The sequence below is a fragment of the Thamnophis sirtalis genome, unplaced genomic scaffold (genome assembly GCF_051295495.1).
Source record: "Thamnophis sirtalis isolate CommonGarterSnake01/CBP01778 unplaced genomic scaffold, rThaSir2_p1.2 scaffold_7, whole genome shotgun sequence".
Lineage (NCBI taxonomy): Eukaryota > Metazoa > Chordata > Lepidosauria > Squamata > Natricidae > Thamnophis > Thamnophis sirtalis.
The window spans coordinates 54,001,461-54,015,316 of record NW_028261387.1 but is presented as its reverse complement, the minus strand read 5'-3'; the positions used below and the strand labels follow the sequence as shown (position 1 = coordinate 54,015,316).

The 13,856-nt window shown below is 37.0% G+C and overlaps 2 protein-coding genes across 3 annotated transcripts in view; one reads left to right on the top strand and one right to left on the bottom strand.

Annotated features, from left to right (window-relative positions):
- The window catches only part of DYRK3 (dual specificity tyrosine phosphorylation regulated kinase 3), a 28,059-nt gene extending 19,887 nt beyond the window's left edge, over positions 1-8,172 (bottom strand). Inside the window, exon 1 of the mRNA XM_087720083.1 lies at positions 8,079-8,172. The gene's annotated coding sequence lies outside the window, so the exon portion shown is untranslated. The remainder of the gene's footprint in view (positions 1-8,078) is intronic.
- A 118-nt stretch (positions 8,173-8,290) lies between these two features.
- Positions 8,291-13,856, top strand: part of EIF2D (eukaryotic translation initiation factor 2D) — a 29,266-nt gene continuing 23,700 nt past the window's right edge. For both annotated transcript variants that reach the window (XM_087720081.1, XM_014060948.2), the window contains exons 1-4: positions 8,291-8,518; positions 9,935-10,125; positions 11,354-11,437; positions 13,019-13,109. In XM_087720081.1, coding sequence (XP_087576207.1) covers positions 8,463-8,518; positions 9,935-10,125; positions 11,354-11,437; positions 13,019-13,109 — 422 coding nt within the window. In that variant the 5' untranslated portion in view covers positions 8,291-8,462. The remainder of the gene's footprint in view (positions 8,519-9,934; positions 10,126-11,353; positions 11,438-13,018; positions 13,110-13,856) is intronic.

Below are 13,856 nucleotides of genomic sequence, written 5' to 3'. Positions count from 1 at the left end.
GAATGGATTGAGAAACAGTAGCAACTTCAATTAAGCCTTTCTCACCATTTTTCCAACTTGCCTTTTTCAGCAATTGCTCATCCATTCTTTCCCTTAAAACAGAAATGAGCAACTTAGGTTGAATTCTACTTCCCTTTTGCCCTCTCCAATGTGATCAAAAATATTGTACTTCATGATAGTAGTTGTAGTTCAGTAATCCCTGGGATTGCTGCTTTAAAAGACCTGGGATGGTGAAATGTTTCTGTTCTGATGAACATCATCTCCAAAAGGCTGAAAAATTACAAGAAACCAAGGCAGTATCTCCAAACTGTCTTCAGTTTTCCTTTGATGCTCAATTTTATTTAGTACCTTGTTTGTATCTTTGCCCTGTTTGATGGCCAGAAAATATGACACTTATGAGAATATATATGAGAATATGACATATGACGAAACGGTCAGAAACCAACTCACAAGCTAGGACAATGAATTTTCACCTTCAATGTCTTTCAGGTGCTGAAAAAGCACCTTTGGGACAATCATGACCTGGATGACTGAGAATCTTTACAGACTTCACCCTCAATATGATATATTCTGGAATATACAGACATGTTAATATAATCATCTGGTATAATTTTGGTTTGATAACACTTATTTTTGGTGGAATGTTGAAAGAATTATGAAATTATTTGTGATTATTTTTAATTGGTGTGAAGAATCATTGTCATTTTGTGGGGGGGATACTAAATACTAACCTTGAAAGTATAGTGTTTCATATAGATTATAAAATCCATTTCTATTTACTTTTTAGTCTGCAATGAAGGAAAAACCTAACCATTAAATTTCTCAGAGCTTCCTTGAGTATCAGGATTCTTCCTCTTGGAAAACTTCCAATGGAATATTTTAAAAAAATATCCTATATGTAGGTTTTTAAAATAGTTTGTGCTAAAGTTCCTTCTTAATTTAGGGTGGTCTTGATCTCAACTGAGCCACTGTATATTTTGTTTACAGTAAAAAGGGGTTACACATATGATGTGCATTAAATGTAGTTTTTAAAATCATTCCAAGAACATTGGGATGAATTGGCTCAAGAACATATTCAATCTAGCCCCTAAAGTCATTAAACTTATCCACTATCAGTCTAATCCTCTGTCTCCCTAAAATTAAGCTGAATTGAGTTTAATGGGATTCACATCCAAAATATTTTGTACAAGGCTGCAGCTCTAAATTATGTTTAGAATAATTTTAACTCTGAAAAGGTAGTTCTTGTGACACAAGGGAGTCTGTGTGGATTGTGTGTGAATATATAATGCTTGACCTAAGTTAGGTTATGGCTTTTTAGCATCATCCCTACAGCCAAAATTGGCAGCCAAGTACACCTGGTGGTTCATTTTTTTCACTTATTTGTTAAAAATGTAGCCCTTAAATGTGTTAAACTTCTAATAAATTAAACACACTGGCTTTTAAATGCCAAACCATTCTGACCCTCTCCCATTGATAATAATCTCTTGCAACACAAAGAGACCAAAAACTTGAAGAAAAGAAATTTAGTTCTTGGCTCTCAAATCCTTGTTCTGGGCCTAAGATAGAGAGCCTGGGATGTGTTGGTTTATTTCTCGATGATTTACAGTAAATTAGCAAGGAGATTTAGCACCAAATTCATTAATAATAAAAATATCAAAACAATTTTCCTTTCAAAATGAGAATATTAAACATAGAACATTTCAGGAAAATTTAGCAGTCAGATTTTAAATTTGTCCTTTAAATTGAGGCAAAGAGGCAGTCTGTTTCCTTAATATGAGTAATGCACGTATGCACATGGCAAACTATTGTTTTGTATCTAAACAAAGAGCCTTGGCCCCTTCTGTCTACCCATTTCCACATCTAGACTCTACTGATTAACAGGCTATAAATAGCAATTCGGTTATTTCTCTGTCAGTAAAACTATATATAGTCTTATATAGGAAGCAAGATTTTAATGCTCCAGACACCTTCTCAACAAAAAGAATTCTCACTTGTGATACTTATTTATAATAAAAGCTTAAACCTCTAGGAAATACTATTTATTTAGGGTGTTTCTATATTAAACTTTTATACAGTTGTCTTTTTCATTAGGAAATTGGTTGTGCCTCAAGGGCAGATTAACAGTTGTGTTCTTTAGAGCCACCTGGTGCTATTAACAAGTATCACAAAATGTATATGCTATTTTACAAAATATTTTTTTAAAAGGATCCTCATTCTGCAGATAATTAATTATGGAATTTCTTGAAGCAGTGTTATTATTGAATTCTAGTACGTTTTATATTTTTATCATCTCATAAGAAACAATACTGGACATATCAGTGTTATAGGATGATTCACTGACATTACAATATGTGAGTCATGTTCAAGTGTTTTTGTCTTAATTATTTTCATATTTTCTCATTGAGAATGTAATTGTGATGTGCTTTTTAACACTTTTAACCATAGGCTAAATAAATAAATAAATCTTTCTTCAGCTTGGACTGTTTCACCTATATGTCTAATACTGTATCCATTTTCTTTGCTTCTATGGTGGGAAGTTTAATTGCATTCAAATGCATATTGTAGAAAAGATTGCTGGTTGGAAAATCTTTGCTGCTGAATGAATATTTAAGTATCTCCTAAGTGCCATAGAATTACTCCAAATGTAATGAACCATGACTTCCAAAGTGTACTTCTTACTTTGCAGTGATAATAAGTTTTTTTTTAAAAAAAAAAAAAAAACAGAACTATTATGACACCCTGCAGGGAATTACAAGGTTGTGAAAGTGATTATTCTCTATTCCCTTTCTAGAACTAAAATCATTATGGTTTTTGGAAGATTTTTTTTCTTGGAGGTATGCTTTTAGTAGCTTCTTAAATAATGTGAATTCCTCAGTAATTATTTTAGTTCATCTCTTTTTAAATGTTTTGCTTGATTCAGGAACCAGAGCACAAAGATTATTTATTATTAATAAATTTTTTTCCTGATAAATATAAACACTAACGTAACTTTCTTTAGAAAAAGCAATAGTTAAAACATATACAAAATAAGGGGGCATGCATACATACATACATTATGGAGTGAGACAGTTTATAAATCTTATAAGTGAAATAAAATTCAAGGTGCTGGTTATGCCCTTTAAAGTCTTACGTGGCATGGAATGGAGTCCACCTATGGACTCATCTTTGCCCATTACATCAGCCCATCCCACCCAGTCAGGCAGGGAAGGTATGTTGCAGATGCCATCAATTAAAGAATTCTGACTATTGGTGTCCAAGAAGAGAAAGGGTGACCACACCCTTTTTCCTCCCCCCCCAACCATTCAATCATGTCCAATTCTCAGAGACTGTCTGGATAAGTCCCTGCAGTTTTCTTGACAAGGCTTTTCAGAAATGATTTGCCATTCACTCCTTCCTAGACTGAGAAAAGTGACTGGCCCAAAATCACCCAGCTCATTTCATGATCAAGAGGGGATTAGAACTCCCAATCTCCTGATTTCTAGCCTGAGCCATGACTCCAAACTGATTCTCACATGTGTTCTCTTATAAAGCTGTTAGTCCAAAACATCACAAATCTTTGTAATGATTGGGAAATACATTGTTTTATCTCCACAGTACATTCTTTGAAAATTAGCATATTTATTTCAATTACTATGTCATTCTAATTCCAAGCAAAACCCAATTACAAAGATGGATTCAAACTGAAACTAATTAAATTATCTTCATTATAATGTGGTCAGGATTGCATTAATAATGATTCATCTGGACAGCATGCTATAGATAATGATCTAATAAGACCTGGCAGTCCTAAATTAATACTGAATTTTAGAATCAGCCACACAGTCCTGTTCTTTCCTGTCATCCTTTGAAATGTGTTAGATGAGTACAAGAGATACAGCCAATAACATTTTGAAGGCAGCAGATAACAAAGCTATCAGAAACTTTATTGGGATAATCAAAGAAATTATCTTTTTCCACTTTTGAAGATGGATTCTCTAATATCTGATACCTTTTATTATGGTTAGTACTGTTTTATCTTGCTTTAATGTGGTTACTAATGTGGTTAGAGTCCCTATGGGAGTGGGCGGCATACAAATTCTAATAAACTTGAAACTTACTGTTTCCATTATGTAAAGATGGTTGGAAAGGTATAACATGCAACTTAAGTAAATGCTAATCAAACGTTTATGCTAAGTGCAGATGGTTCAGTATATTTGCAGGACAGCACTGTGCTTTCTATGTGCATATGCGTGTATGCACATACTCAGTTAGTCTAGCCGCCTGATAATTAGTTGGACTAGTCTTTGCAGTTTTTTTGGAAAGGTTTTCAGAAATCTTCATTTTGCCATCATCCTCTTTTTAGGACTGAGACAGAATGAGTGGCCCAAAGCCACTCAGCTGGTTTTGCAACAAAATTAGGATTAGAACCTTAGGGTCCCTCCAATTTGTTAAGTCCCTATCTTTTATATGCTATTTTTATTTCAAATGTATTTTGTACTACTATCCAAAGACTTAGATTTTTGAGGTTCATAGGATGTGGAAATTGCCATTATAATGCTGCCATTGGATGCTTAGATAGATGCTTCATATCTCATTGCACTTTAGAGTGTTTCAAACATCCTAGGACTGCCTGGAGAAATTAAAAATCAATACTCCTGTTATCGCTAGTTTATAAGTAATTTTTTTTTCAGGAAATGCTTTCCTTTTGCTAATGAGATGACAAATTTAATTAATTAATTTTCTAGCACTGTTATCAAATAGTATGTGGTGACATGCCTGCATAATTTGATTGTTTCCTGATTCCTTATTTGTACCCTATGACTATCATTAAATGTTGTACCTTATGATTCTTGACAAATGTGTCTTGTCTTTTTATGTACACTAAGAGCATATGCACCAAAGACAAATTCTTTGTGTGTCCAATCACACTTGGCCAATAAAGAATTCTATTCTATTCTATCTATAACACTTTGAACAAGCCTCCAAAATAACAACTAATCCTCTAAAGATTAATTAGGTTCACTCAGTCCACTCAGAATATTTAGTTTAGTTTGTAAATTAGGGTAAACAAATTTAGAATTATATATGGGCTATCATTGTATCTTGTGACAAACATAGTTGAAATAATTAGCTTAGGATAATCTTATCTATTTATAGGACTGCTCAATCAAAAAGAAACTTCAAGGCAGTCATGCATGAACTCATGTGTGAATATGCTGCCCAGTGCCAGCTCTCAGCGATTCTGGGCAGCATATACATTTAATAAAATATTATCAACTAGTAGTGCTATTTGGACAGATGGGTCAACACATTTCATTGACATTCTGGAGATCTAAACTTCTGATGATGTACATTGTACAAAGATACAAATAATGTTTGGTCTGTAAGCCAGTTTGGTCTAATGGTTTCTAGAAAGCGGGAGATCATGAATCTTAGTCCTGCCTTAGCCATAAAAGCCACCTGGGTCACTTTGGGACAGTCACTCTCTTTCAACCTAATCCATCTCACAGTGTTGCTGTTGTGAGGAAAATAGGAGGAAGAGGAATGAGTATTGTGTGTGTTTACCATCTTGAGTTGTTTATAAAAATAATAAAAGCAGGATATAAATAAATGTGTATTATATATATATTATAATCTATAGCATCTAATACATTATTGTTATATTATTATACATTATGGTATATTGGTTATAATAAATATTGTATAATGTAATAATAATATATTATTACTTATTGTAATATAATAAATATATTGTATTCTTTTTCTCTTCATAACAATGTGAAGTCACAGCATAGATAGATAGATAGATAGATAGATAGATAGATAGATAGATAGATAGAGCTATACACATATATATGCACATATTTTAGTATTTAGTATTTTAGTATTTTATTAAGGATTTATATGCCGCCCTTTTCCCTGAGGGGACTCAGGGCGGCTTACAACAATGAAGGGAAGGGAGTGCAAGACAAGACTTGAAAAAAAGAATCGTGATTAAAAGAAATTAAACCATAAAAATACAACATTCACTCAACATTCGGGCGGGGTGAGAATAATCCTATCCCCAGGCCTGACGGGATAGCCAGATCTTGAGGGCTGTGCGGAAGGCCTGGACTGTGGTGAGGGTACGGATCTCCACGGGGAGGTTGTTCCATAATGTCGGAGCTGCAACAGAGAAGGCTCTCCTCCGCGTAGTCGCCAGTCGGCACTGACTGGCGGATGGAATTCGGAGGAGGCCTACTCTGTGCGATCTGATGGGACGCAGGGAGGTGATTGGCAGGAGGCGGTCTCTCAAATAGTCAGATCCACTACCATGGAGCGCTTTATAGGTAGTAAGTAAGACCTTGAAGTGCACCCGACGATCCACAGGTAGCCAGCGCAGCTCACGGAGGATTGGTGTAATATGGGCGAACCGTGGTGCGCCCATAATCACTCGCGCGGCCGCGTTCTGGACTAGCTGAAGTCGCCGGATGCTCTTCAAGGGCAGCCCCATGTAGAGCACATTGCAGTATTCCAGCCTAGAGATCACAAGGGCTCGAGTGACTGTTGTGAGAGCCTCCCGGTTCAGGTAGGGCCGCAACTGGCGCACCAGGCGAACCTGGGCAAATGCCCCCCTGGTCACAGCCGACAAGTGGTGGTCAAAACTCAGCTGTGGGTCCAGGAGGACTCCCAAGTTGCGGACCCTATCTGAGGGGAACAGATTTTGCCCCCCCAGCCTGATCGATGGAACGTCAGCCAAATTTTTGGGAGGAAAACACAACAGCCACTCGGTCTTTTCCGGGTTGAGTACCAGTTTGTTAGCTCTCATCCAGTCTTTAACAGCCTCAAGGCCCCGGTTCATCACGTCCACCGCTTCATTGAGTTGGCACGGGGCGGACAGATACAACTGCGTATCGTCCGCATATTGATGGTACTTAATCCCGTGCCTCCGAATGATCTCGCCCAGCGGTTTCATGTATATGTTAAATAGCAGGGGGGACAGAACCGAGCCCTGCGGCACCCCACAGGTTAGGGGCCTCGGGGACGATCTCTCCCTCCCCACTAACACCGACTGCGACCTGTCTGAGAGGTAGGAGGAGAACCACTGTAAAACAGTGCCGCCCACCCCCACCTCCCGCAGTCGTCGCAGAAGGATACCATGGTCGATGGTATCGAAAGCCGCTGAGAGGTCGAGGAGAACCAGGATGGACGCATAGCCTCCATCTCTGGCTCTCCAGAGATCATCGGTCAATGCGACCAAAGCGGTTTCAGTGCTGTAACCGGGCCTGAAGCCAGACTGGAAGGGGTCAAGATAGTTAGCTTCCTCCAAGGTACGCTGAAGCTGTAAGGCCACCACCTTCTCAACAACCTTCCCCAGAGAGGGGAGGTTGGAGACTGGACGATAGTTGTTAAGAATTGCTGGATCCAAGGACGGTTTCTTCAGGAGGGGCCTCACCACCGCCGCCTTAAGCGCGGTGGGGAGGTGTCCCTCCCGAAGAGAGGCGGTGACAACCGCCTGGATCCAGCCTCGTGTCACCTCTCTGCTGTTGGCAGTCAGCCAGGAGGGACACGGGTCCAGTATACAGGTGGAGGAACTCACAGCTCGCATAGCCTTGTCCACATCCCCAGAGGCAACATCCTGAAACTCAACCCAGAGATGGTCCACCAAGTTGTTCCCCTGTGTCCCGGCTGGATCTGCGGGGGTGGAGTCCAGTTCCGATCGAAACCGAGCAATTTTGTCCGCCAAGAACTGACTATATTCCTCAGCCTTACCCTGCAGGGGGTTCCCCGTCTCCCTCCTATTTAGGAGGGAGCGGGTTATCCTGAACAGGGCGGCTGGGCGAGACTCGGCGGACGCTACCAAGGAGGCAATATGTGATCTTTTGGCGGTTCTCAATGCCCAAATATACTCCTTGGTGCAAGCTGTCAACAGTGCTCGGTTCGATGCGGACCTATCGGACCTCCACATATACACACATATAATAAATAAATAAAATATAATAAATATAATAAGTATAGTATAGTATTATTAGTATAATATGTGTTCTCAGATTCCCACTGAAGTAGAGTTTAATCCTCCTTAGTTGCTCCAACCAGCTCATGACATAAGTTTCTCCTACCAATTTCAGCAGAATTAAACGGCAGCGCTTTCGGAGACTCGTCTCTACTCCTACTCCATTGAAACAGCGTAGCCGAAAGCTAAGCAAATCGGACCCTGCCGGAAGTGTAACCGATTCTACTGCGGCATCTTTGCTGCTGAGGTCACCAGAGCAGGAAATAGTCGTCGTACCAGCTGTAGGAATAATCATGCAATTGCTCCGCGGACTCCTTTTGTTGCAGTACCGCACTATGGCTGCGCCCATGTAACGAAGAAAGGTTTCTATCTATCCAGACAACCAATGGGTCCCCCTTTTTAAAGCATTTCCCCCCCCCCTTCCTAGGGAATCCACGATCGGCGGAATTCCAAGTTCTCCCAGAACTGGAGTCTTGGCATTTCTTTAAATATGTTCGTCAAACCTTTCAGGGTGAAATCCAATACCGCTATCAAAGGTTCCGATAGGTGAGTTTGATTTCCTTCATTTCAAGGCGTTATGTTCTTGGGAGTTGTAAATCGGGATATTTTCATGTCGATCGCAAGGAGCAGTTTTATGTGAGCAAGCCTAAGACTCTTTTACACGATAATGACGAATGCGGTTTCGAAATTTTGTGGTGAATAAATGCCTGCTTCAGCTGGAATGCAAACTTGGATCTTTTTGCTTACAGACATCGTGTTACGCGGAAAGATCGATGGTCGACAGATAAAAGTGAACTGATTGTTACTCCAGCACTGCATAGTGTGTGCATCGAAAGGAATGTTGGGCTAAGATTTTGTTTTGACAAAACAATAACGATCTTCTAAATATATGTTATTAAATGAGATGTAATTATCTAGTCTTGCTATATTTAAAATAAAAATTACCGTCCTAGAATAATTGACAATTTACAGAATAGCATTGTATTACTTTCTGAAATGTTTTTATATATCGATTTTTCTTTTCAGATAATAAAATACTTGTTCTTATAACTCTGTAGTATCTGACTCAACATTTTTTGTTAAGGGATTGTTTGGGCTTTATATCTATGGCGTTAGAATTTAGAAATTGATATATTATTTGGACCAATAAGATTATTTCTCAACTTTCAATACTTGAGATTCTTTTAAAACTGGTATTCTTCAAACTGCTTTTTTATCTTATTCATTATTTGCTATCATTGAAGCAGATTTCCATTCAAAATAGATAATTCAATGATACTTTACCATTAAAAATTGAAATAAATAGGTATTTCTTGACTTACAACCATTTGTTTAGTGATTGTTTTAAAAAAAAATGACTTATGACCATTTTCCCATTTGCGATCTTTACAGCATCCCATGGTCACGTCATCAAAATTCAATTCCATTGACAATTGCAATGACCTGAGGTCATATGGTCACTTTTTGTAACCTTCTGAAAAGCAGATTCAATGGGGAAGCCAGATTCACTTAACAATCCTGTTACTAAATTAACAACTGCAGTGATTCCATTAACAACCGTGACAAGAAAGGTTGTAAAATGGAGCAGAACTCATTTAATAACTGTCTGTCTTAGCAACAGATATTTTGGGTTCATTAAAGTCGTATGTTGAGGACTACCTGAATAGAATATACAACTCTGATTTGAAATAAAGGCTTTAGAATAGTGTGCCAGTCTTAAAATGGCTTTGAGGTTTTTAAATAACTTTTTAAATGTTATAGCATAGTTAGGATATTTGTATATTTTATATGAGTTGCTTGGGAGAATAAATAGACAGAATTAGGATATTAAGAAAATAAGTATTAATAATGTACTACTAAAACATCTCATAATCTTATATATAGGTAATCGCAGATTGAATGATATGGTATTCAAGGGATGTCTATTGATATGTAGTAACAGGTATAAAATTAAAATTGCAGGAGGAAATTGCGAAATGATGTTGAAGCAACATTTCCCACCCTAACTTCGGAACAACTGGCTGAAGTTGTGCCAATGAAAGAAGAATTGAATATTATTAAAATGTATACTCATAAAGGAGAAATTGTCACAGTTTATGCTAATGGCAAAAATCCCATCCTTTTTGAAATGGAGAAAATGCTATATCCAACAGGTACAGCAGATATTTCAGTGAGCAGTTGATGTTGACACTTGGAATTTTTCTCTTTTTCTTTTTGAACAAGTTACTTCATTATTCTGACCCTTGGTTTCCATCTCCAAAAACAGTGGTCCAATACTTCCTAGTTATGGCAATGAAGTTTCAAAAAGTTTAATTGCAATTAAGCAGCATGCTTTTCATGATGCATATATTATTTCTGAAGCATGATTCATTACAACTTCTCAAAATATATTTCTACTGGTGAGTGGAAAGAAAGAATTTATACTGATTGTAGGAGGATATGATTAGGCTAATTAGGGTTTTAGTTTCTATGAAAGGATTGTGATGATAGTAGTGGATACATACAGATAGTCCTGGCTTAACTAGTCATTTAAAAACCATTCAGACTCATGACAGCCACGGAATTGGTGCTTAATCCCCAGTAACCATCTGTCATAAATGATAGCGTCACCTCCCCCCCCCCCCCAATCACAGCACCATATGTTGGATGAGCCAGCTTGGTGACTGGTTATAGTATTTTGTAGTCACATGGCTGTGATTTGTGATTATTATTATTTTTTTGCCAATGTCTGGCAAAAACCTCCACCCACTCAAATGAATGGATTTGCTTAACAACAGCAGTGTTTGTTTAACCGAGGGTGAAAAACAGTATACATTTTTTTCTGGTCATGGGAACGCTTAATCCTATGACTGCAATAATTTACAACCATAATTCCAGGGTCTATTACAATTATAAGTCAAGGATTATCTGTATTTTATTGTAGTGCTCAACATTTTCTGACATGAAACCACTCCACATTTACTATTTGATTATGGTAAATTAATAATCTATTTAGCCTAAGTTTTAGATATCACCATTTCTTCAAATGTAATAGGCAACTATAGTTTAAATAAGCCATGATACTTAGGCCATAAACATGGTACAGAAAAGGAAGCATAATTGCACAGCTCTAGCTAATCAATGTCAGCCTTCCATTGTTATACTTAGAAGTTTTAAATATTTTGTACTCACTCCTTTGTATGGGTCATATTAAAGCTAATGCTAATGAAATGATTGCATTCTTCAGTTAGTTGAATGAAAAGTTGAAATGAGGAGAGTCATTTGGATATGCCCTTTATTTTTCTAGTAATTTCTATTTTTTTATTTTACATTATGCAAAACTGAGGAGAAATCAATATTAGCAAAACATTTAAAAACTATTTTCTTTTCTCTTTGGGGCAGTGTATACTTTATGGTCTTATCCCCACCTTCTCCCTGCCTTTTCTACTTGGCCACCCGTGATGCACAAATTAGTAGGAGGAGCAGGTAAGGAAACAGATTGAAATCTGTTGGGCTGTTTATCTGCCTTTTTGTGGAATTTGCCTTCAATATTTGTCTTGTAACACTATTGATCTGAACATGCATGTTTGAAAGTAGGCTTTTTAAAACACAATTAAATACATTTTCAAATAGTCATACTTTTTTACCATTGATTGTTTCAGAAGAGCTTTGGGAAATTTCTCTTATTTAACCTTAACAAAGGAAAATAAAGGATAGTCAGTTAATAATCAGTCTGATTTGACCCCCATCCCCCACCCCTATTTTCCTTGGTGGCTTTTGAATGCTGTCCTATAGAACACTTCTGATCCCTAATTGTTATTCTTCAGACACTAAGAAATTTTTTGTTATGCTTTCCTTTTTCCTAATACAAAATCTAATACAAATTCTTAAATTCTATAGAGAGCCTTAGTTTGTAACTGTAATAAATGCTGTGGCAGAATTGTTGAATTGATAGTGGTGAGAAAACTCAAGAGACACACTGGGCTTATACACACAATATCCTAAGCCATGCTAGTGTTTGTTTATGGATGCTATACCAGACAGCCTGTAAAACATGGTCAATATTCGAGTTGTCATCATTTTAACAGTATGCAGTTGTAGAAGCTATGCAGGTACTCTCCTTTTGTCTGTGTGTGATTTTGAAGTATGCAAAAAATTTGGCAAACACTTCCTGTCTGTGTTTTGAGAATTGGGAGGGAAATTCTGACTCAGTGACCTATTTAATCAATATTGAAATCTATTGAGGTCTCTGCCTCTTTTTATGCATTTGGAAGGGTTGAAATATACTCAGGAATCGTTCATATGCTGCAGATGCATTAATTCCAGTTTTCAGCTGTTCCTGCCTTCTGGCCCTGTTTTTGAAGTACAGAAGAGAGAATAACTATTTGTCAGCATGGATACAGACCTGTGTGTGTATCCATCCATCCATCCACATAAACAAACACAGGTTTGTGTCCATGTTGATTAACTATACATGTACACACACAAACATACAAGTAGGATTGGTTTTGGAATTTCTGGAATAATAGTTATAGGTTATAGAGCCAGTTCAGTGTAGTGGATAAGGTAATATTTTAGAAACTGGGAGACTCTGAATACTAATCCCACCTTCAGAACAAGACCAGCTGGGTAATCTTGAGCCAGTCACTCACCCTCAGCTGTAGGAAGGAGGCACTGGGAAATCACTTCTGAAAAATCTTGCTAGGAAAACTGCAGGAACATGTCAAGGCAGTCTTGGAAAATCAGACATAACTGAACAGAAAAATAAAGTTATTTCAAGGTACAGATTGCAGAGACACAGATTTACATAATATTTGATTTCAGACATGTTGAACATAGTACCTTTTAGTGTCATGTGAAGATCACTGAGCCAAAATAAGATTTGGATAAAATTAAAGATTGTGCCGATACCTTTAAGTTACATTGCTGAAAAGATGATACTTGCTATGAAATGTATCTTGCATTTTATTACTGGTATAATATTTTGCTTCTTAATTGTTTACTACAGAAAATTGTGAGAGGTTGCTTGAATATTTGTTCTCTTGAACATATGTTTCTTTACTACAGACTTAATGCTTCCAGGAGTTATAATTCCCAAATGTGGTCTTCCCCAGATAAATCGAGGTACTCTCTGTGCTGTTACCTTAGTAGAAAACAGGTATGATTTCTAGAGAAAATGAATGCTAAAAAGGTTAATGATTTGTTAATGATCTCTTATTTTTATATTCTGAAATGTTGGCTACCTTAGAAAGTGACAATTATATATCTCAGACAAGATCTCCTTTTTGGGGAGGATATTTTTAAAATTGTGGCACTTCATTTTATTTCATGTTATCCTATTTTATTGGCAGCTGTATTATTATATAAGGTGCTCAACAGTCAAAATTTTATTGGTCCTTGTAGCATCAGATCAAACCAACATAAAACTTATATTTGTTTTTAGAAGAAAAAATTGTAGGTCTATAGCAGTGTTACAGTGTACATAGTTGTGAATAAATGAAACATATTCACACTGAATTAAACAATGATATGAAATAGTTTACAGGCAGAGGCTTTCTCTTTCTTGATTTTTTTTAACAGAAATGAAATCTCTGTGTATAAAGCAGATGTCTATCAATGAATTATTACTCTTCCATGAAGACAGAACATTGCAGATTGCATATGTTTATAATATTGCAGGTAGAAGTCTCTTGAGTTCATATATTGGAGACATTTGCTTGATATCTTGAAGAATTTCTTTTGTGAAGCTGCTTGTAGGAATGGAGGGGGGAGTTATGTCAGCTTCAATTGGTATCCAAGTCTAGCATGCTTCATTGTTACAATTTATGTACAAGAAAAATGCAAAGAAGGAAGATGACCACAGACTTTGTATGTATACATTTTTGTGTAGTATCAGGGATAGTTG